This window comes from Salmo salar, chromosome 01 (assembly GCF_965601325.2).
Source record: "Salmo salar chromosome 01, fSalSal1, whole genome shotgun sequence".
NCBI classification, from domain to species: domain Eukaryota; kingdom Metazoa; phylum Chordata; class Actinopteri; order Salmoniformes; family Salmonidae; genus Salmo; species Salmo salar.
Window position 1 is genome coordinate 145,249,219 of NC_138291.1, and position 25,151 is coordinate 145,274,369.

Here is a 25,151-nt window from a genome sequence, read left to right on the forward strand (position 1 = left end):
TGTCTTCCTCAGACTTGGAAACTAAGCTGAGCACAGAGAGCCCCTCCTCTGACTCCCGGAGTCAGGACATGGACGAGGAGGACTCCTGCGAGACGCAACAGGGACGAGATGAACAGGGTGACAGGTCAGCATTTGATGATCCCTGCTCTCCTGATAACAGGAAGGGTAAATCCAGTGGCCTTCGGCACCTCAAAGCTGCCTTGTCCAATGATTCTGAGGACAGCTGCATCCCCACCTCCACCCAGCCTCCAGAGTTCCCCAAAACCCCCTTTGGCTCGCCAGTCTCAGAGTCTCAGAGTAAATGGACTCATCTGACTGAGTTTGAACTGAAGGGCCTCAAGGCCCTTGTGGAGAAACTGGAAGCCCTCCCTGAAAATAAGAAGGGTGTTCCAGATGGCATCAAGGACCCCCAGGCCCTGCTGGAGGACATGAAGGTATGTGCCTCATCCTGCTTAGTTCTCATGCATTTTTTGTCTTGTGTATATATCTGGATGAACCATTACAAAACACAGGAACATACTTTACTCTTCTACCCTTTCCCCAGGTTGTCTTGAAGGAACATGAAGACGATGATCCCAAAATGGCTGCCACTGGAGTACCTGTGGTGTTCTGGCCCAAGAAGTCTGCCAAGGTGAGAATGCATGTTTGTTTCCTCAGTATTGTTATTCATTTTTCATTTTTCATCTGATATCCTGCCCATCCTCATTCTCTCTGTCTTGAACCAGTGAAGTAGGGAGCATGTCCTAGGGGAGAGTGGGGTGTCCTAGGGTCTCACTAAGCTTCAATATGAGGTCCTAAACCTAGCATGAAAGCGCATCCTTTTTTTTGCCTCGGGTTAAGTTGAGCCAATGGCAAGTTGAGCAAATTTGAATTTTCTTCTCAGGTATAATGCAAGGCATTATCGCTGGGATATGAGGTAACAGCAAGGCCTGGCCTATATTAAAGTACAAAGTGTTTGTTAGGTGTTAAGCGCTGTTAAAATATACTTACAATTATTAAAAGACATTGTGATTGTATGGAATTGTGTTTGGGAAATAAAGATGGTTTTGGAAAGGTAGTGGAAATATTTAGTGATGCACCGATATAACATTTTTGGCCGATACCGATATCCAACATTTTCCTTGCCCCCAAAAAAACTAAACCGATATTTAACATTTTTGTGGCCTTTTAAGCATTGTAGTACAGTTAGAGTTAACACACACATGGACCAAGCGGTCGAAGGCACTGCATCTCAGTGCACGAGGCTTCACTAGAGACCCTGGTTCGAATCCAGGCTGTATCCCATCCGGCCGTGATTGGTAGTCCCATAGGGCGGTGCACAATTAGCCAAGCGTCGTCCGGGTTTGGCCGGGGTAGGCCGTCATTCTAAATAACAATTTGTTCTTAACCGACTTACCTAGTTAAATAAAGGTTACACACACACTAGCTATATATAGCTAGGTGTCATCATCTAAAATAACCATATTTTATAAGACAGTTCTTATTTGATTAATAGTGGTTGGACCCATCTATGTGAAGCTAACCAGAATAAGGATTTGCCACAATAGTGGACTTTGCGTTTAGCCTTCAAAATAAAAGTATGTCATTAACAGTGATGTAAATGAATACAAATAGTACAATGCCATACTTTTATTTTGAAGGCTGTCCGCAAGGTCCACTATTGTGGCAAATCCGTATTGTGGCTAGCTTCACATAGATGGGTCCGACCACCATTAATGTGAAGCTAGCCACAATAAGGATTTGCCACAATAGTGGACTTTGCGGTTAGCCATCAAAACAAAAGTCCGCTCGAGCCTCACTAGCCAGATGATGCTATCCGGCTGCTTATAACGTTAGCTTTGGGCAACAGGGTTAAGTAGCTGGCTAGCTATTTATTTTCATGAACTGAAGTTCAATTTCAAGTGGCAACCTAGCTAATACACTCACAAGGATTCCTAAATCATTGCTAATAATAATGAAAATGACTGCCGTTTCTACTGGTCATTGTTTTCAGGCTGGTTGTATTGGTGCTAGCTAGGTACAAAGCTAAAGCTAGCTACCCCAGAAGTTGCGGTTGAAAGATTATGCTTTATTACCAACGCGGTATTGTAAACACATCATTTGTGGCCGGTGTTTGGTTGTTTGCAGACTTTTTTGTACAGCTTTGACAGTGCTACTGTATCTATTTTGACACGCATAGACCCAAACGGTGTTATGTATGTATGTATGTATGTATGTATGTATGTATGTATGTATGTATGTATGTATGTATGTATGTATGTATGTATGTATGTATGTATGTATGTATGTATGTATGTATGTCGTGAAGCTAATAGCAGTGTAGCTATTACTGTGCAACTTCGGTAGGGCAACATCTGAAAAATAGCACACTTGGTAGTGTGTACCGGTGCTCGACCAGTCGGCGAAAGCCAACATCACCCACGACAGAGAACGGTTGATTGTCAAGGGCAATGAATTCCATTATCTTGGCTTTAATGGATTTCGCCTTTGAGTTGTCTCACTGAAATGTTCTTACTCTTTCAAATAACTGCTCGATCCACACAGCTGACATTGTGTGCTAGGTTAGGAATGCTGTGTTGCAGGTGTAGCGCAACATTTTACGTGGCGTCATTATGTCATGTACCTGCCTTCTATAGGTATGCACGTCAGCTTTGACATCGGGACAGATTTTGGCATTTTTAGCTAATATCGTCCGATTCCGATATGTTCACCGATATATCGTGCATCCCTAGTAATATTTCATTCAGTACAGAAATTTGAAAGTGGCAAATTTACCCAGGGTAAGTTGTGCCAAGAGACCATTTTTTAGGACAAGCTATGTTTTCAAAACTAATGTTGACATGAATTCTGATTATTTCCAGGGATACACAACATCCTGAAACATATGCAGATATCTTTGTTAGAAAGAATACTATATTTCTTTGATGGAGTGATGCTGAATGTAAAAAATGGCTCAACTTACCCCTCTCCCCTATTTCTGGTGCTTGTGTATGTGTGTCACTCTCTCACTTCATTGTCTCCTTCCCTAGAGCAGAGGCTATACTTATTTCCATAATTTTGACTTAGCGAGCTGCAGGGTTGCCTAACGAGGAAGACAATGAGATTCTGTATTTGTTGCTCTTCATCTTCATGTCACAGCTGGGTGTCCTCATCAGTGTTTGTTGGATAATTAACACTGTTATGAAGTGTTCTTGTTTACCAAGCAAGAGCTTTGCGCTAAATGATAAATTGTTTTCTCTCAGTCGGTCACTCAGTATAACATACTATGGGGAGTCAACTATTTTTTTATAAAAAAAAAAATTCACCTTTATTTAACTAGGCTAGTCAGTTAAGAAAAAATTCTTATTTACAAACCCGGACGACGCTGGGCCAATTGTGCTCCGCCATATGTGACAATCACGGCCGGATGTGATACAGCATGGATTCGAACCAGGGACTGTAGTGACACCTATTGCACTGAGATGCAGTGCCTTAGAAGTGGCGCAGCGGTCTATCAATCCTGCGCACCTGAAGCAAACTGAAATCACGCCCAACGGGCCAATGGATGGCGCATCCATTTCCTTAATTCTTCGCTCTTCAGGTCGCCTGAAGGAAGAACGTGTCACGCAATTTGCAAACTTTTAAAGCACGTGAAGGCTACGAGATTCGCTTCCGAATAAGGTGTCTGTTAGTGGGGAGAGAGTATTCGTCCCCCTAGATGTTGCAAGTTTTGGGCCTGGGGCCTTGGTATGGCTTTTGTGTTTGCTAAAAGCTAACTACTTTTCTGCTCTTCTTGTGTAGCCAGTGCTTCCTTGCTTGAGTAAGATGGCCAGTGGTGAGAGGAAGTTTAAAAAGGCTAACTAGTTGGGTTTGAACCTCCGACCGTGCTGTAGGGCATGTGGTTTCACAATGAAAATGAAAGATACTCATCACTGAACAATGATGTGATATCATTTAACTGAAGTTTTCTGACGGTTGCTTTTTTGCTTGTGTGCCATTATTGCTGGCTAGACTACCCTAGACCTTACTTAGATGGCAGATGTGTTATGATTAGTCTGTCAGTATTTGTTCAGGCTTGTGATTGCATTGCAGATGGAAACTTATAGCGCCCAGTTCAGATGGGTTTATGCAGATAGAACTTCACAGATATACTGTATGAAGAACCATCTGAAGCTCTGTTATATGTAACTAACTCATTTGACAATGTCAACCTTGTAGTCCCAAGGTTACGATTTGTAGTTGAACAAGTCATTGCATGTGTAGATTTAAAAAAAACAATTATTTTTACTTGAATTGAAAAAACTTGACATGCTCTTAGGATGCATGACTTGGACTGTGTCCATAGTATGACGTGATTGTGTGTGTTATACAGAGTCACCGACTGAAAGGTAACGTACAGTTATGATTATAATTACTGTTCCCTGAAAGAGGGAACAAGGTATATAACATGTTTGGCCCCACGCCGTCAGGGGTTTTGGGCTCGCTGAAGAGCGGTACTGAATTGAGAAAATGGATGCAAGCCCTGGTATAATAGCCAGGAAGGCTGTGTGTGATTTCAGCTTGATTCAGGTGAATAGAATCTTCATGGTATGTTGTACCTTATTCCCTCCTTTAGGGAACATTAGTTATATTCATAACTGTACATTATGGATGACCTAGGCATACTGACCAGCTTGACAAAAAGTCTGATTTATCCTTTTGTTGCAGGTCCAAAAATGCTAAATTGTGTCACTGCATCTGTGCCTTTTGTAAAAAAGAAATATATTCATGTAGTTCTGTCCTTGAGCTGTTCTGTATTATGTCATGTGCTGTGTTAAGACAGAATGGGGAAGGAATGGCAGTATAATAGAACATGGTCTGTGTGGAGCCCTTTGATCTTCTCTAACTTCCTGTATTGCATGTTAAGTTCCAAGCTACTGGAAATATAGTAGATGCCATAGCAGAGCCATCAAATCCAGATCCACTGATACAGCGGGCAGGCAGGAAAGCAACAGACTAGATCAATCACTCACAGAGCAGTGCGATTGAGACACAATAGCAGATCTCTGCATTGTGCTAGAATTTTGAGAATAGAAATCTGTGGTCTACTGCTCCTCCTGTCCGTCGGTCCCTTTAAATGCCAGCCGGTGATTCTGTGTGCACCTTCGGTGATTAAACCCCATCTGTCTCTCTATTGGCTGGACTGGTCTGGTTTTCCTTCCCAGTGATCCTGCTCATGAATATCCCCCAATTGTTTTTGCGTTCTCTCTCCTGACTGGAAGAAGTGGGGCTCCCTTGCACATATTCAAATACATTATCTGCATATGTTCTTCCAATTGGCTGCACTGTCTTCCTGTACTCCCTCCCAGATCTAGCTTTTCCTTACTCATGAGCTAGCCTGCTCTGTGGTGCGGTGCTGTGTGCCTTGCCTTTGCTGGTTATTGTGGAGCAGGAGGGAGGGCCGTGGGGTAGACAGAAGTAGGAGGAGGAGGCTTTAGGCTGGGGCTGCCTTCAGCCATGTCAGTTTGCTGTGAGCTGGTCGGGGTATGAAAACCGGCCATGGCCATGTCGCTGAGCGCTGACGATGAGGATTACGACTCAGAGGCTGAGCAGGTAGGTTAGCGCACTGAACCCAGCCCCTCGGGACAAAGTAAAGGAGAGGAATGTGTATGTGTGTGAGGCACGGTGAATTGAGCTGAGCATTGGTAGATGTTGTGTGGAACTGGAGCCAACTAAAGAGATGCTGGTTTCTCCTTTCTCTCGTTTCTTTTCTCCCCTGTACTTTTCATTGACAGGTTGTGTGCGTGTGTGTACCTGGTAAGTGCAGGAAGAAGGCACTGAGTGTTCAGACAGCAGTGTTAGTCCTCAGGGCAGCTACTGGTTGTTCCAGAACAGGGAAGAAAAACGAGATAAACAACAAGAATGTCGTGTGTGTGTGATCAGACAGAAAGATGCAGATTAGAGATTAATATTTAAATGGTTCGTATGAGCTTGTGTAAGCATGTATGAACAGGGAAGAATAAATCAGATGCATTTGAATAGATTTACTGTGCCTGCGATTGTGTATGGTAATAAGAGAAAATGAAGTTCATGTGTATCGTATGAATTGGGTTTGGCACAGCCTGCAAATTGTGCATGTAAACAGTGAGTGAGGTATTGTGTTTGTGTATAGGCTCTTCAGCCACAGTCATATCCCTGACTGCATTCCACACCCCCTTCCAATTATACACAGACTGGGTTGTGATATCATTGGATACAGTTGAATTCTTTTCCATCCTTCCACAGATGAGATGGCGGAAGATATCCCCCCCCGTAATTGCTGTAGATATTAACACAACCAGTTTGTATGTGGTGTTCCTGTTCGACAGGGATTTGCAAGTTTGCAGATGTTCAATGTCAGATGAAAACACATCACCATTTCAAGGGTCTGCTTGCAGATGTTTTTACAGTGCTATGAGATATGGATAGATTGATTTGAGATAAATTACAAGAAGTTGTTCAGTCAGTCACTAGTGAATTCCTTGTCCTTTTTGAGTTTTTGTTGTATCAAGAGCAAGTTTCATAGGCTTGTAAATCCCCCAGAAGATTACAATAAAAGTGTCAGTGTAGTCAATGATTGGACAGCAGTTGGCAACAAGCCTTTTTGATCCCCGTTGACATGAATATTCATGAAGTAGCCTAAAATAAATATGGTGACGTGATAACGATTCATCTTTTTCTGACTGTACCCCTGGGCGATCACAGCGCCTCAGGTTCCGAGAGCTCTGCATCTATTAATCCTCGCTCGCGTTTCCTCTTGAGGTTTTCCAGCTGTATTTTATCTAAGATCCAGGCGTCTGTTTGTACTGTATGACTGTGAGTGCGTGGGTATGGCCAATGCACATTGAGTAGGTTCTCCTGTGCTTAGCTGTAGTGCAGTAGATTATTATGCTGTGGCATCTGCTTCTACTCCTCTGCTGAACCTCAGCTTTGCTGAGCTAAGGAATAAGCCTGCTTAGTAACGCTCATCTTCATACCTTACATAAGATACGTCTGTGGTCTGGGAATGCATTACATAGTTTACAGATAACAAGCCTGTTGTCAAACTACTAGGCATTAAAGGCTTTGTTGCTGATGAGATGGAGAGGCTACACTTCTGATGTCATTGCATGTCCTTGCAAGGAGATGGCATGCTCCCTATACAATCTCCATTGGAATATGATGAGGATCATCTGTCACTGAAAGGGATCCTAGCTTCCTGGGACCGTGACTATGGTAACTGAGACTTTCTTCCTCTATGTCGAGGGAGATCTAACCCCTTCTGTCACTGCTCTACAGGAATCACATTGTGCGTTTATCCCTTCAAGGGGTGTTGCATCCAGACATGGTGGGAGACCAAGGTGATTATGGAGACAGTGTGGAGGGCTGTCTGAAATATTTTCTCGTGTAAGGTCTGTGGTCCTTTGGCTTCCTGGCCTGAGGTATGATCTGACAGCGATAGAGCTACATTTTAAGGTTAACTTGAGCATTAATAGGGAGTTGGTCCCACCCTTTGCTGCTATAACAGACTCCACTCTTCTGAGCTTTCTACTAGATGTTTGAACACTTATGCGGGGACTTGCTTCCATTCAGCCACGAGCATTAGTGAGGTCGGGCACTGATGTTGGGCGATTAAACCCGGTTTGCAGCCTGCGTTCCAATTCACCCCAAAGGTGTTCGATGGGGTTGAGTTCAGGGCTCTGTGCAGGCCAGTCAAGTTCTTCAACACCGACCTCGCTTTGTGCACGGGGGCATTGTCATGCTGAAACAGGAAAGGGATTTCCCCAAACTGTTGCCACAAAGTTGGAAGCACAGAATCATCTAAAATGTCATTGTATGCTGTAGAGTTAAGATTTCCCTTCACTGAAACTAAGGGGCCTAGCCCGAACTGTGAAAAACAGCCCCAGACCATTATTCCTCCTCCACCAAACTTTACAGTTGGAACTGTACATTGGGGCAGGTAGTATTCTCCTGGCATCGGCCAAACCCAGATGGTGAATCGTGATTCATCACTCCAGAGAACGTGTTTTCCCACTGCTCCAGACTCCAATGGCGGCGAGCTTTACACCACTCCAGCCGACGCTTGGCATGGCACCTTGTGATCTTAGGCTTGTGTGCGACTGCTGGGCCATGGAAACCCATTTCATGAAGCTCCCGATGAACAGTTCTTGTGCTGATGTTTCTTCCAGAGGCAGTTTGGAACTCGGGAGTAAGTTTTGCAACCGAGGACAGACAATTTTTACGTGCTTCAGCACTCAACCGTCCTGTTCTGTGAGCTTGTGTGGCCTACCACTTCGCGGCTGAGATGTTGTTTCTCCAAGACATTTCCACCTCACAATAACAGTACTTACAGTATTGGGACAGCTATAGCAGGGCTGACAAACTGACTTGTTGGAAAGCTGGCATCGTATGACGGTGCCACGTTGAAAGTCACTGAGCTCTTCAGTCCATTCTACTGCCAATGTTTGTCTATGGAGATTGCATGTCAGCGTGCTTGATTTTTATACATCTGTCAGCAACGGGTGTGGCTGAAATAGGGGTGTCCACATACTTTTCTGTTTAAATGGTGTTTGCCAAGGAGGTGACCGGTGACACAGGACAGGTCATGGAGCACTGTACTGTATATGTCCATGCTTTGTTTAGTTTTAGCAGTTCCTTGGATCAGTCAGACCCCCAGTCTGTAGTCCTAACAGAGTCCCTCGGATTCCACCACTGATTTTCCCCCAATATCCAAAATAATCCTCTCTGGCTGTTTCCTGGATCTCTGATCACCCCAGCCTGGACACTCTGCTTAGTGTCCACTTGTTTGAGGAGTCTAGAACAAGGCAAGGATCTATCCTCAGACCCTGCTGTTCCTTTATGTGTGCTGATAAAATCGCTGATTGATTGTGTTTTCTCTGTGGTAACTGGGTTGGTTACTGAACTGATTTCTTTGTGTATGACAGTAAAACATTCTTCTGATGACTATAACATTTGTTGGCACCTTCAATTCTTGCACATTTTCTCGTAAAAAGTATATTTCAACACTGTTTGCTCAGGTAAATTTGCTGAACTGCTAAACTTGGACCCAATCAGAACTCCTGTACATACCCCTTGTGATGAAGGCAGCCAATGGCCTGCTTCTATGTAGGATGTAAACACACGCTCACGTGAAAACTGTGATAAAGAGGATGATCTAGCTAGCCCCCAAAGACTGAAATAAGATACATATCTGTTTTTGAATGTTTAGGATTTTTGACCTGAATTCATTTTTCACTTTTTCAGCATCTCCTTTCAGGAAAGCAAACTTCCTTTCATTGAGGCACATGTTCAAGTCATTAGACACCTTAACAGTTTTTGTGTTAATGACGGTATACTCACAAAACTGGATGTATGATGTGATGCTGTCTGTCAACTCATGGGGATCCTTGCACGAATCAAAGAACACCTCCCATTCTGTGACGTCAAAGCAGTCCTTGAGCTCCTCCCTGCCCCCTTCTGTCTATACCTGAATGGATTTCTCTACAGGTTTTTCGTGTTTCACCTGCTGCCTGTATCTCGGGTGCGCTGCACACTGCCTCCTATGCGTCATCTACATTGGCATAACAATGTAGTTGAGCGAGTTAAACAGGTGACGTACTGTTGCAGACTGGGGAGGTGTGCGGAGAGGGAGAGCGTATTAAAATCCTCAAGCACAGTCAGGTCAGCCGATGGTGAAAGAGCAGCATTGAAACAGTCTGTGGTCCTGGCAACAGCTTCCTTATTGTTAAGTCCAGGCACATAGACCAGAGTAATGGTAACCTGTCCAAACTCGCGGGGTAGATAGAATGGCCTGAATGATACAACGAGAATCTCAGTCTCTGGTAAACAATTGTTCAATGACATTACACTGCTCGGACAAGCATTTAGCTACACTCGCATTAACATCTGCTAACCATGTGTATGTGCCCAATAAAATGTGGTTTGTATTATCTACAAAGATACATAGTCCCCCGGGCTATTGATTTATGTGTTGTTTTGTCTCGATCTGTTCTAATAACATTGTATCCATCTATGTTCACATCAATATTGTCCTGCTTGAGCCACGTTTCTATAAAGCTGATTTTAGATATCTTCTCCTGAAGGATTTAGCCTCTAACTCATCCAGGTTATTATTTAGTGACTGCACGTTTGACAGGGTGATCACCGGGGAGCGGGTGATGGCTTCCCTGCCTCCGTAGTCTGTTGCTAATAATACCACCTCATGAGCCTCGCCGCTGCTTCTTCTTCTTTACTTTTTGACAAGGCAAGGCTGCTTTCGAGCTTTATCTCGTAAAGGGAGCAGGAACTCACAGGAATAGTTGATTTACTCACTGACTATAGTGGTTGCTCCACTAAAAGTTTTGTGATTATGCTGCGGGATTTAGAGGTAATTTGTTGTTTAGTACTGTACCCTGCGTCACCACTTCATGGCTCCAGACCAGCGCAAAGGAGAGTTAGAGCACCGATTATGCTTTTGGGTCCTGCTTTGTCTCTAACTGACAATGAATGGGTGACCATAAACCTAAATCGAAACGGCTAATTGTGCATGACTTCAGTATTACTTACTAAAACTGTTGTTATACTGAGGTTTTTATTATTTTATTTTGTTAGGATTATTTTGCTCTTACTGTAGTACTGTAGGCCACTCCTGACCGATCACATTGTACAGTGCCTGAGTGGCGCAGTGGTCTAAGACACTGCATAGCAGTGTTGTTACAGATGCTGGTTCAATACCTGTGCTGGCCTCGACCGGGAGACCAATGAGATGACTGTAGGTTTTTGGTTTCTCTCCCTGTAAAAACATAAATAAATAATTCTAAATAACGAACTGGCTTTATTTACAAATTAGTAACAATCTCTCACCCCATGGCCTCCAAAATAATGTTATTTTTTAAACAAAGTGATTATTATTAATTTAGAATTATATAAAAGCCCATTGGATATTCTCACAGATATATGATTAACCCTGTTGTTAGCAGGACAATATCTATTGGTCATATTGTTCATGGGAGTGGAGCAACATGGGATTGCCTTGCAGTTCTCCAGCTGTATCCACTGAAAGCGCATGAGGTTTAAGGCACAAGGGCAGGGGGCACGGGATGGGCCACAGAAGACAGACCTAAGCCCATGGGGAAGGGGGGGGTGGACCTCCACCCCGCCACACTGGGTAGCACAGAGCAACACTTTAAGGGGCATTGCGCTAATAATGGCACTGACTAGGGAAACATTCTCGCTGTTCTTAGTGCCAGTCTGCACGTTCAAACTAAAACAATATAACTAATAATGGCATCTTTATGCTTTCGCTAATAAAATGAATTATAAAAAATACTCTTTCAAAATGCCGATGTTTATTTAGTTATGGATCCATAACAAATTACTATGGGAATAAATATCACTGAATTACAGAAATATCCTCCAATCATCTATATGTAATTATTGGCGGAGAGTCATTTCATATTTTTTGATATACCGTAGCCCTACTGTAGGTGTAGGTCTTATTTATTTAAAGAGCATATTGAAGTTAGAAGCAATAGGATTTGAAGCATTAGCCTGCAACTATTTTAGCACTGTTTCATTCTGCTGTGAGACAAGCATGAGGACTGGTCTTCATAAATCAATGAGATTTTTATTTTCACTGAATCTCCATTTGAGTATTGGTTAGATTACAATTAGGGTGTAGAAATGTTATGCTCTTAGTGTAACCTTCATTTAAATAGACAAGTCAGTTAAGAACAAATTCTTATTTATAAGGACAGCCTACTCCTTCCTCCCGGTCGGGGAATTGAACCCCGGTCTCCCGCGTGCCCGCACAACACGGAGATTCTTTAGCTAAGTTGCCCAGTACTGTAGCCTACTCCCGACCGTCACATTGTACAGCGCCATATTTTCCGTTCCATCCTAATGGAAACCCCAAGTTTATTATAATTCTTTTCGGAATAGAAACACCATAATATGAATCATATTAATGAAGAAAAACTTCTTTAAATCAGTACCATATACTATGTTCTTACAAAAAAGGTTTTAAATTCTCTAGTACAGCCACTATTGAAGGCTGTCAAATGCTTCTCAAAGATGCCCTCTGGTGGTCAAACTATCACTAATTAGCATTAATGGTACCAGTAGTTGGCACTGAAATAACGTGCCATAGAATTCTGCGGCACCATGCAAGCTGTACCGCAGTACGCTGCAACTTTTAAAGGACGAACCACTGTACATACAACCTCCGGTAGTGATTGTAACGTTTTTTTCATATCACAGCAATTGAGATTAAGAGGGTCACACATGCCACGTACAATCCACTTTCAAACTTGCGATGCACTTGGACTTAGACAAAACAAAATTCAGCCATATCGCTATAAACAAACCAACAATTGACAGGTGAGCTCAGGGTCTGGCAGCAGTGCATATGCTACACGTATAGCTTACCTTGCCATACAATCTTCTCTAAATACAGCAGGGAGAAATGTTTACACTGTGCTCTGCAATAAGATGACCAGAGTTTGATTTCTAATCCAGTTGAGTTATCAAATGTCAGCAGCTGCCTAATTCCATTGTGGGCATACATCATGTTTGATGCATTGGTATATAGACTATGCTATGGAGAATGATAGTCTCCAGGATTATAGAAAAGGCAGTTGTGAAATTGTTTGAGTTTCAAATACTTAAATGTTGACAGTGCCAAATTCTTGCCGCCTATTATTCTACTAACTATTACTGAGTTTGAGGCATGTTTTCCATAATGTATGTTTCATGCATATACATTTTTCACTACGTGGCCTTTTGTGTGTATATTGTGGCTCCCCTCCCCCCTTTCTCACACATCATGTTTTACAACGGTCATAAATACCTGGTAGAAACTGCCATGCAGAATTGAGGGAGAGAGTCTATGGAGAACAAAGAGCTTCTCTTTAGAAAGTCCTAATCACCAAAATGGGAGAATCAAACAATATTGATATTTTTGAGAATGTGGGAATGGTCCGTAGACAGTTAATGGACAGTCATGTCGAGTGTGTTTCATTTGGTTATCTGATGAAGAACAGGAAACACACAACTATATATCTTAATGTGTACATTTCCCAGCTGTCAGGTTTACATCTGAAGGTTGTATAAGATGAATAAGAATACTTTTGGAAAGATAACAATGTGATTTAGTCTTCTAAATAAGAATTGGTTGTTTTATGGTAACTTATGCACAGTCAGTAGCCACGCCCAGGTGGGCACAAACATGCCAAGATGGCCCTTTTCTACCCAAGTATAAAAGCCCCGTGACGCAATTCACACCAGACCACGCAAACCACGGTGTAAGCTAAGGTTGCAAATGGTTGAATTTCCAAGACTAGAAAACATGCAGCTGACGCTACATGTGAAATGGTTAAGAACTACAACTCTATAGGCCATCAGACTAGAAAACATGTGGCTGACCCTACATGTGAAATGGTTAAGAACTACAACTCTATAGGCCCCGGAGACCATACAGTGTGTAGCGTTGGCTACACGGCTGGAAATGGTTGAACTCTGAGACTGTCGATCACTACAGAATAAGAGCAAATCCTAGGCGTAGAATTACTAGTCTGCAGCTGGAAATTAAGTCTAGTACAACCGCGTAAGCATCTATCCTATGCAACGACCATCTGTACGCCTGACGTATCCATTACAACAGACACTATCCAGAGCCGCTGAGAAAGCGACAACTACGAAGACATTGTGACTTCTGGGGAAGTTAACCTGTTTAGGATAGGGGGCAGTATTTTCACAGCCGGATAAAAAACATACCCGATTTTAATCTGGTTATTACTCCTGCCCAGAAACTAGAATATGCATATAATTATTTTATTTGGATAGAAAACACCCTAAAGTTTCTAAAACTGTTTGAATGGTGTCTGTGAGTATAACAGAACTCATATGGCAGGCCAAAACCTGAGAAGCTTCCATGCAGGAAGAGCCCTCTCTGACCATTTCTTGGCCTTCTATAGCCTCTTTATGGAAAATAGAGGATCTCTGCTGTAACGTGACATTTTCTAAGGCTCCCATAGGCTCTCAGAAGGCGCCAGAACGGGGAATGATGACTCTGCAGTCCATGGGCGAAAAACAGTAGGGCTTTTGGAAAGTGGTCGTTCTGAGAACAATGACACGGGCGCACGCGTGCATGTGAAGACTCCATTTTCTATTTTCAGTCTCCCGGTCGGAATATTATCGCTATTTTACGAGAAAAACCGCATAAAAATTGATTTTAAACAGCATTTGACATGCTTCGAAGTACGGTAATAGAATATTTTGACATTTTTTGTCACGATACGCGCCGGCGCGTCACCCTTCGGATAGTGTCTTGAACGCAAGAACAAAACGCAGCTATTTGGATATAACTATGGATTATTTGGAACCAAAACAACATTGGGTGTTGAAGTAGAAGTCCTGGGAGTGCATTCTGACGAAGAACAGCAAAGGTAATCAAATTTTTCTTATAGTAAATTTGAGTTTGGTGAGTGCCAAACTTGGTGGGTGTCAAAATAGCTAGCCATGATGGCCGGGCTATCTACTCAGAATATTGCAAAATGTGCTTTCACCGAAAAGCTATTTTAAAATCGGACACCGCGATTGCATAAAGGAGTTCTGTATCTATAATTCTCAAAATAATTTATGTTTCTTGTGAACGTTTATCGTGAGTAATTTAGTAAATTCACCGGAAGTTTTTGGTGGGTATGCTTGTTCTGAACGTCACATGCTAATGTAAAAAGCTGGTTTTTGATATAAATATGAACTTGATTGAACAAAACATGCATGTATTGTATAAAATAATGTCCTAGGAGTGTCATCTGATGAAGATCATCAAAGGTTAGTGCTGCATTTAGCTGTGGTTTTGGTTTTTGTGACATTATATGCTAGCTTGAAAAATGGGTGTGTGATTATTTCTGGCTGGGTACTCTCCTGACATAATCTAATGTTTTGCTTTCGCTGTAAAGCCTTTTTGAAATCGGACAATGTGGTTAGATAAAGGAGAGTCTTGTCTTTAAAATGGTGTAAAATAGTCATATGTTTGAAAAATTGAAGTTTTGGGATTTCTGAGGTGTTTGTAATTCGCGCCACGCTCTATCATTGGATATTGGCGAGGCGTTCCGCTAGCGGCACATCTAGATGTAAGAAGTTAATCAGAGACTCTCTGATGAACTGACTCTCCAGCAGACAGACCGGCGATTCCAACAGAGAAGATAACGACATATGGATGTAAATATATACATACAAATTTTCTCGAATGAGCGGCCGTTCATGTGCAAAGGATTAGCATTTCAATTAATATAATTATCAACTGTATGTAGTGAATCCATTTTGTCTTTCCCGCGCTTTTATCTGTCCCCACCCCTTTCCATTGTCTACCATGCCGGTTTAGCCCACTAGAGACTTATCAATGCATTGTGTTAGTAACCAATATCAACTGTTTGTTTATGTATTTCTGTGATTATTTAGTTAGTAAGTAAATAATTAATCCAATTTGTATATTGCTGATTCATCATTTAGGCTAGGGTTCGTGCAGATATCCAAGGGTTTGCGACGTTCAGTAATGAGAACTCAGGTAATAATGATACATTAATAGAAGACTAATCGATAAGATATGAAAATATCTGAAGAGTCGATTCGGGAAAGAGAGACTCCATAAAAATGTTCCCGTGGTGCCTCGACCTCCTAGTTAATTAAAGTTTACATGATTAGTTTAATCACATAATAATAGTTATACAGAAAATGTATTTGATAATACAACAGTCTTCACATTCATGAATAGTCAGACACAACACATTTTAACAAAGAACACGATCAATTTGAGTGTTTCACCATGTATTACGTATGGACAGAAATTGCAAAGGTGTCTCGGGTAGGGCTGTTACGTTGACCGTATTACCGCCACACCAGCATTCACGAGTCATGACCGCAGTCAAATTCCACGTGACCGCTTAGTCACGGTAACTAGGCTTCGCCAAAACTGCTCTCTGATGCCGTTGACGGTCATTAGTAGCCTACCAAACTTGCTAATGGCCTGGTACTCTGCACTCTATTGTCCCTCAAATCACTCTGACATCAATGCAAATGCAATCGAAAATCTAATCAAACACTTCATTTTACATTTACATTTTACATTTTAGTCATTTAGCAGACGCTCTTATCCAGAGCGACTTACAGTAGTGAATGCATACATTTCATACATTTTTTATTTATTTTTTCTGTGCTGGCCCCCCGTGGGAATCGAACCCACAACCCTGGTGTTGCAAACACCATGCTCTACCAACTGAGCTACAGGGAAGGCCACTTCATGTTATCCCATCCCATTTCTATAGGCTATGCAATTACGTGAGAAAAGCGTTTTGATGGCCTCTATTAAAAAGAGGATCCCATATGTGAATGTGAAAACAGATTTCTGACTGGCCACCATTCAAAAGAGGATCCCAGCTTTCTTGTGCTGCTATATTTAGTGCTACATTCTTAAAATGAAGCACGTTAATCTGCATTCCAACCGGTGTAGCCTACCAGTCATACATAGGCGCGGTGCATGAGTTTTAAGTTTGGGGGAAGCAAATTTTCACCATAAATGCACCTTTTATAATGAAGCATTCCATTCCATGTATCATCGCATTTGCAGACTTGTGTAAGATAGCCTACTATTTTGCAATGTGATGAGTAGATTGGATAGTCATAATTTAGGCTAATAATGTAACTCAATCACTGTTTGCAAAAAAGACCGTTCAATGCATGGCTGAGCGTGTAGAGTAGGCCCGGGCTATATCAGATATGTTTCTTCTTCCTGCTGGAGGAAGAAATGATTGTCCAAAAACAAACTTTTAAGTAGCACTGACCCAACATTGATAAATAGTGAATATGTGCAGTGTGCACTCACCAGGGATATTGCCTCCACTATTGGCTCAATTAAGTTGATAATTTTGATAACTAAAAGACCTCTTAGTCTTCTTTCTTCACAGCAATAACCATTTGCATTCCAAACTGTTTTCCTGCGGTTTATATTTTACATTTTTTAAATATGCCTGGTTTGGCCTCTAGCCTACTTTTCAGACAGTCGCAACACAACAATAATCCTTTCCTTACAACTGTAGGCAATGCGATTTTAAACAATACACAACTACATTTAAAAAAATATATATAATGATCCTCTGTGGCCAAATCATGACTATAGTACCCTGTTTTGAATGATTTTATTCATTTATGGACAGGAGTAGGCTAATTCAGCTATTTAATTTTGGCAATTTAATTGTATTTACTTTAGGGAAAGCTTAGTTTCCCCTCACCTTATGGACTTGCCACCTATACTTGCATATTAAAAACGTAACCGCACGTAACCTACATTCGCAATTCGAGTGCAGGCTACAGATTTTTATATATTTTTTGTGGGCCATTATCAATCAAAAATAATTCCACACATACAGTACCAGTCAAAAGTTTGGACACACCTACTCATTCAAGGGTTTTTCTTTATTTTTTACTATTTGCTACATTGTAGAATAATAGTGAAGACATCAAAACTAAAGTAACCATATATTTTATATTTGAGATTCTTCAAAGTTGCCACCCTTTGCCTTGATGACAGCTTTGCACTCTCTTGGCATGAACTCAAGCAGCTTCATGATGTAGTCACCTGGAATGCATTTCAATTAACAGGTTGTTAAAAGTTAATTTGTAGAATTTCTTTCCTCCTTAATGCATTTGACGCAGTCAGTGACAAGGTAGGATTGGTATACACAATATAGCCCTATTTGGTAAAAGACCAAGTCCATATTATGGCAAAAGCAGCTCAAATGAGCAAAGAGAAATGACAGTCCATCATTACTTTAAGACATGAAGGTCAGTCAATCCGGAACATTTCAAGAACTTTGAAAGTTTCTTCAAGTGCAGTCACAAAAACCATCAAGCGCTATGATGAAACTGACTCTCATGAGGACCACCACAGGAAAGGAAGACCCAGAGTTAACTCTGATGCAGAGCATAAGTTCATTAGAGTTACCAGCCTCAGAAATTGCAGCCCAAATAAATGCATTCCAGAGATAAAGTAACAGAAACATCTCAACATCAACTGTTCAGAGGATACTGCGTGAATCAGGCCTTCATGGTCGAATTGCTGCAAAGAAACCAGTACTACAGGACACCAATAATAAGAAGAGACTTGCTTGGGCCAAGAAACATGAGCAATGAACATTAGACCGGTGGAAATCTGTTCTTTGTTCTGTTAAGTCCAAATGTGTTTTTTAAAATTCCAACTGCTGTCTTTGTGAGACTCAGGGTAGGTGAACGAAGGATCTCCGCATGTGAGGCTCCCACTGTGAAGCATGGAGGAGTAGGTGTAATGGTGTGGGGGTGCTTTTTCTGGTGACACTGTCACTGATTCATTTAGAATTCAAGGCACACTTAACCAGCATGGCTACCACCACATTCTGCAGCAATACGCCATCCCATCTAGTTTACGCTTAGCAGGACTATAATTTGTTTTTCAACAGGACAATGACCACAAACACACCTCCAGGCTGTGTAAGGGCTATTTGACCAAGAAGGAGAGTGATGGAGTGCTGCATCAGATGACCTACAATCACCCGACCTCAACCCAATTGAGATAGTTTGGGATGAGTTGGACTGCAGAGTGAAGGAAAAGCAGGCAACAAGTGTTCAGCATATGTGGGAACTCCTTCAAGACTGTTGGAAAAGCATTCTAGGTGAATTTGTTTGAGAGAATGCCAAGAGTGTACAAAGCTGTCAAGGCAAAGGGTGGCTACTTTGAAGAATCTCATATATATAAAATATATTTTGATTTGTTTTAACACTTTGGTTATTACATGATTCCATGTTTATTTCATAGTTTTGATGTCTTCACTATTATTCTACAATGTAAAAAATTAAAATAAAAACATGAATGTGTAGGTGTGTCCAAACTTTTGACTGATACTGTATATTAATAGGCTATACAGTGCATTCGGAAAGTATTCAGACCCCTTAACTTAAAAATAAATAAATTACGTTACAGCCTTACTCTAAAATGGATTAAATAAAAAAAAATCCTCATCAATCTACACACAATACCCGATAATGACAAAGGGAAAACAGGTTTTTAGAAATGTTTGCAATTTATCAATAAACAGAAATACCTTATTTAAATAAGTATTCAGACCCTTTGCTATGAGAGTCGAAATTGAGCTCTGGTGCATCCTGTTTCCATTGATCATCCTTGAGATGTTTCTACAACTTGATTGGAGTCCACCTGTGGTAAATTCAATTGATTTAACTTGATTTGGAAAGAGACACACCTGTCTATTAAGGTCCCACAGTTGACAACACATGTCAGAGCAAAAACCAAGCCATGAGGTCGAAGGAGTTGTCCGTAGAGCTCCGCGACAGGATTGTGTCGAGGCACAGGTCTGAGGAAGGGTACCAAAAGATTTCTGCAGCATTGAAGGTTCCCAAGAACATAGTGGCCTCCATCATTTTTAAATGGAAGAAGTTTGGAACAACCAAGACTCTTCCTAGACTGTGCAATCGGGGGATTAGGGCCTTGGTCAGGGAGGTGACCAAGAACCCGATGGCCACTCTGACAGAGCTCCAGAGTTCCTCTGTGGAGATGGGAGAACCTTCCAGAAGGGTAACCATCTCTGCAGCACTCCACCAATCAGGCCAGACGGAAGCCACTCCTCAGTAAAACTGTGCAATCGGGGGATTAGGGCCTTGGTCACGGAGGTGACCAAGAACCCGATGGCCACTCTGACAGAGCTCCAGAGTTCCTCTGTGGAGATGGGAGAACCTTCCAGAAGGGCAACCATCTCTGCAGCACTCCACCAATCAGGCCAGACGGAAGCCACTCCTCAGTAAAAGGCACATGACTAAAGGACTCTCAGACCATGAGAATGGCAGCATCATGCTGTGGGTATGTTTTCAGTGGCAGGGACTGGGAGACTAGTCAGGATTGAGGGAAAGATTAATGGAGCAAAGTACAGCGAGATCCTTGATGAAAACCTGCTCCAGAGCGCTCAGGACCTCAGACTGCGTCGAAGGTTCATCTTCCAACAGGACAACGACCCTAAGCACACAGCCAAGACAACGCAGGAGTGGCTTCGGGACAAGTCTCTGAATGTCCTTGAGTGGCCCAGCCAGAACCCAATCGAACATCTCTGGAGAGACCTGAAAATAGCTGTGCAGTGATGCTACCCATCCAACCTGACAGAGCTTGAGAGGATCTGCAGAGAAGATTGGGAGAAAGTCTGCAAATACAGGTGTGCCAAGCTTGTACTGTAGCGGCATACCCAAGAAGACTCGAGGCTGTAATTGCTGCCAAAGGTGCTTCCATAAGGTAAAGGGTCTGAATACTTACGTAAATGTGATATTTCAGTTTTTTTTATGTTGAATACATTAGCAAAAATGTTTTAACTATTTTTGCTTTGGCATTAGGGGGTATTGTATGTAACTTGATGAGAAGGGAAAAAAACAATGTAATCAATTTTAGAATAAGGCTGTAATGTAACACAATGTGGAAAGTCTAGCGGTATATATACTTTCAGAATGCACTGAGATAGAGACCAGATTCAATTTGAGAATAGTCTGATGGGTGAAACACGTGTTCTTCTGTGGGTTGCTGTGGAAACAAGTTTCTTCTTGTGTACAGCCCTCTTAAAGTGGGTATTGGTCTTGCCATAACCATACATCAGTATGTGCCATTTGGTACAGTACAAGTATAGTATGTCCCTGTGATCTATACTATGAGTAAAGGGTGGTTATGAGTGCAGCATATTTTTGATGTAGGAACAACCTCCAGTAGTCTGCCTATATAGATGAGATCACAAGTACCCTCAGTAGCTAATATCTTCTGGCCTGGCATAGCCTGTGTGTTCTTGTTTGCGTACAGTACATCTATATAACGTGTGTGTGTGTGTGTGTGTGTGTGTGCGCACATTTTTATGAGCAGCATGTACAGTATTGTCTCAGTGTTGGCTCAGCCAGGAATAACAGGAGAACATAAACTCAATAATGGAAAGTGCTTTACATCAAAGCAGTCCCCCTTCTCATCTCTCACTGCCTTCAATTTAATTTAAATTTATGCCCTCTCCCTGTTATATAACACTTTGTTAAAGTGGTCCATGTTATGGCATACCGTTTTTTTATTTTATTTTACCAGGTAAGTTGACTGAGAACACGTTATCATTTAAAGCAACAACCTGGGAAATAGTTACAGGGGACAGGAGGGGGGTGAAAGAGCCAATTGGAAGCTGGGGATGATTAGTTGACCGTGATGGTATGAGGGCCAGATTTGAAATTTAGCCAGGACACCGGGATTAACACCCCCTACTATTACAATAAGTGCCATGGGATCTTTAGTGACCACAGAGTCAGGACACCCGCTTAACCTCCCATCCGAAAGACTGCAACCTACACAGGGCAATGTCCCCAATCACTGCCCTGCGGCATTGGTCATTTAAAATATATTTCTTTACCTACTGGCCCTCCAATACCACTTCCTGCAGCATCTGGTCTCCCATCCAGGGACCGACCAGGACCAACCCTGCTTAACTTCAGAGGCAAGCCAGCAGTGAGATGCAGGGTGTTATGCTGCTGGCAAAATGTTGCTAGGTAAACAGAAGCACATTCAAACCAAGCTTTTAAGACGTTTGAGTGCAGATGATTTGAGTTCGAAAAATGTCATGTTCTCACTTGAGTGCGGTCAGATGATGGCTTCTTCCCTGTCCTGTGTTTTCCATAGAAAGTGGAAGTAGATAGTTAGACCAGACAACTGAGTACAACCGGTCATAATAAAGGCTCTGCTGCTTATGACTCAGCACTTAATTGGTCAGCCGTTAGCATTGATTAGATGAGCCAATTCACCTGGTTTCCCTAATCAGCTGCCAATTCAGGGGGTCAATATTACAGACACTGCAGCACACCGTAGACCTGATCCATCTGTCTCTGTACCTTTTTAGTGTTGGGCTATAAAGACACCTCTCCCTCGACTTCTACTTTCAGCAGCAGCGGCCTCCCAACAGACCCAAACCCAAAATGGCGGCCTCGTCTCCTGCGGCTGCGGTCAAGCTGTCGGCCAGCCGGAGCACGTCTGGCGCCCGGAGGAGGAGGACGCGTTGTCGGAAGTGCGAGGCGTGCCTGCGGACAGAGTGTGGAGAATGCCACTTCTGTAAAGACATGAAGAAGTTTGGAGGGCCAGGTCGCATGAAACAGTCCTGCATCATGAGGCAGTGTATAGCGGTAGGTCTCCGACTAATCTTAACTACAGTAAGTCTGTTTGGCTTTTCATTGTGATATGTTTTAAATGGTCAAACTAAAACTATCCTGCAAGGTGTGGACGTTTTAGAGTGAGTTTCTAATATGATGTTTGTGGTCTCCAGCCTGTCCTGCCCCACACAGCGGTGTGTCTGGTGTGTGGAGAGGCAGGGAAGGAGGACACAGTGGAGGAAGAGGAGGACAAGTTTAACCGCATGCTCATGGAGTGCTCCATCTGCAATGAGATAGTCCATCCTCTCTGCCTCAAGGTAAACGGCTCAATACAGTGTGTGGATGCTGTCACTGAGCCTCATATCTCTCTGTACGTGATCGATCGATTCAGTGTGAGCACTTACGTTACTGCAGTGTATTTGTTTATGGTTGCCCTTCATCCTATAGAGGACTTCTATGCTGCAAATGATAAATGATAGCTTTGCTTCTTACTGTCTCACTTTTACTTGTGCTTTCTATCACCTTCACCCACTCAGTACTTGTGCTCTATTGTTCAGGTGAAAGATTCCGGTGGAGTTGTAAATGACGAGTTGCCAAACTGCTGGGAGTGTCCAAAATGCAACCATTCAGGGAAGACAGGGAAAGTAAGCATCTATGTGGGTGTGGAACCGGAATGTTCGGAATATCCAGCCTCTGTTCAAGACATCAAATGTATTGTAAAAATACTTTAGAATTAAAAGTGTCCGGAAACAAATAGGCAAAAGATATAAAGTAGTCTTCTCTTGTTTCTCACCTTTTGGCCGTCAAGCAAAAAAGAGGACCAGGGTTCAAGTACGCGTCCAACCTTCCCGGGTCGCTGCTGAAGGACTCACGATTGAACCGTGACATCAAGGAAGAGCCCGACCCGCCCAGTCTGCCAACATCACCCACTGGGACCACGGAGACCATGACCACAGTGAAGAGGAAGGCGGAGCGTGATGACACCCCCAAAACGAAAGCAGAGGAATCGCCTCCTCTGAAGAAACGTTCTCCCATGCTGTCTCTGGGCGGGCTGCCCCGACCCAGGCCTGAGGACAACCCTCTGAGAAAGAAGAGGATGCTGTTCGACATCAAAGATGAGGACGAGCCTCCTGTTGTCAAGAAAAAGGTAATTTATCCAACAGACTGATCAGACTGATCATGGATAATTACGTTTATAATGAAGTATCTGTACTGAGCATTCCTCTTGATTTGAGAAAATTTGACAAGGCCTTAAGTTTATTTTGTCAAGATTCAATTGCCAAACAGTAACCCTTGTCATTTGAGAATTGTAAACCCCTTCAACCCCTTGTGAAACACTACTTGGAGAAAAATGTAGAAGATTATATGTATAAGGCCACTTCAAACTGTAAAGTGGATTGTAAGAAATGCATGTCAGAGTAACTGATCTGCTCCCTATGTTCCTTAACAGAAGAAGCCCCCAAAATCTGATGACCTTTTGATCCCCAAGCTGTTAAAGACCATCAAGCAAGAGCAAGTAGATGAGGACGAAGAACACAAAGACCATGAAGATGAAGAGCAGGACAGATGCACAGGGGACAGGGTTGCAACTAAAGGGAAAAGAGAAGAGGGGGAAGAGGATGGAGATGAGGAGGAGGAGAAAGATGGTGGTGTAGCGGACAGTAAAGACGGTACAGTAAAGACTATGCTGAGTCCACTGCTACGGACGTCTACAGCCAGAGAGAGTGACCAGTCCTGCTCCAGCTCTCCCCGGGCAGGGCCCAGCAGTGAAGGGTGCGATGCCCCAGAGAAGACACCTGGCCAGCTGAAGGCACGCAAGCGCCGCCGCCTCCCCAACAAAGAGCTGAGCAAGGAGCTGAGCAAAGAGCTCAATCTGGAGATTCAGAAGACCGAGGACTGCCTGGCCAATCAGAACCGCAGACCACTGAAGAGGGAGGACAGCCCAGCCAATAACAGCCGTCGACCCTTGAAAACTGAGGACTCTTCGACCAATCCGAACCGCAGACCACTAAAAACAGAGGACTCCCCTGCCAATCATAACCGCAGGCCAATTAAGACTGAGGATGGCCTATCCAATCACAACCGCCGGCCATTGAAGACCGAGGACCGCTTAGTCAATCAGAACCACAGGCCAATGAAGACAGAGCCTGAGAGCGACGGGGAGGAGCCTAAGCCCAAGCGGCCACTCAACAACTGCACCAGTGACCTCGGAGACTGGCTTCACCCCAGGGGGCGGGAATTAAACGGGACGCCCCGCCAGATCTCGCCCCTGGGGTGGAACCGCAGCCCTCCGATCACACCCATTTGCCCACGCCCCCCTCCCTGCCGCTCACCACCCAAGTGTGTCCAGATGGAGCGTCACGTGATCCGACCGCCTCCCATCAGCCCCCCGCCAGACAGACTGCCCCTGGAAGACGGACAGACCCACATGATGCACAGGGAGGTGTGGATGGCCGTGTTCGGGCACCTCGCACACAGAGACCTTTGTGTCTGCATGCGCGTCTGCAAGACCTGGAACAGATGGTGAGTTTTCAGATGTGCTGTGGCTATCAGACAGAGCAAGGGGTCTGATACCAAGTTAAACCAGTCAGTCTTGTGAAGTAGCGGGTTGTGCTTCTCATAATGGACCTTGTTCATTGGAACTACAGTATGAACGCTAAGCTGTAAGGCTGATGGCTAGCCTAGAGCTCTCACCTCGGTGTAGTCGTTCCACAGCTGTAGCTATGGTGGCTGTGTGATCGTGTGCTAACCTTCGCCCCTGCCTCCCCAGGTGCTGTGATAAGAGGCTGTGGACGCGGATCGATCTAAACCGCTGTAAGTCCATCACTCCCCTCATGCTGAGTGGCATCATCCGCAGACAGCCTGTGGCTCTGGACCTCAGCTGGACCAACATCTCCAAGAAGCAGCTCAGCTGGCTCATCAACAGACTGCCAGGTAAACACCAGCCAGCAGTGTTGGAACTGAGGGAATGTGCAAAT

General features: G+C 43.3%; 1 protein-coding gene across 9 annotated transcripts in view; it reads left to right on the top strand.

Moving 5' to 3' along the window:
• The window catches only part of kdm2bb (lysine (K)-specific demethylase 2Bb), a 49,522-nt gene that overhangs the window by 18,839 nt on the left and 5,532 nt on the right, over positions 1–25,151 (top strand). For 3 of the 9 annotated variants that reach the window (XM_014130805.3, XM_014130773.3, XM_014130821.3), the window contains 8 exons: positions 13–434; positions 545–631; positions 21,970–22,233; positions 22,347–22,490; positions 22,731–22,817; positions 22,973–23,320; positions 23,624–24,696; positions 24,944–25,107. In XM_014130805.3, the coding sequence (XP_013986280.2) occupies positions 13–434; positions 545–631; positions 21,970–22,233; positions 22,347–22,490; positions 22,731–22,817; positions 22,973–23,320; positions 23,624–24,696; positions 24,944–25,107 (2,589 nt within the window). The remainder of the gene's footprint in view (positions 1–12; positions 435–544; positions 632–21,969; positions 22,234–22,346; positions 22,491–22,730; positions 22,818–22,972; positions 23,321–23,623; positions 24,697–24,943; positions 25,108–25,151) is intronic. The other 6 variants (XM_082955300.1, XM_082955301.1, XM_014130802.3 and 3 more) reach the window with 6 other exon arrangements.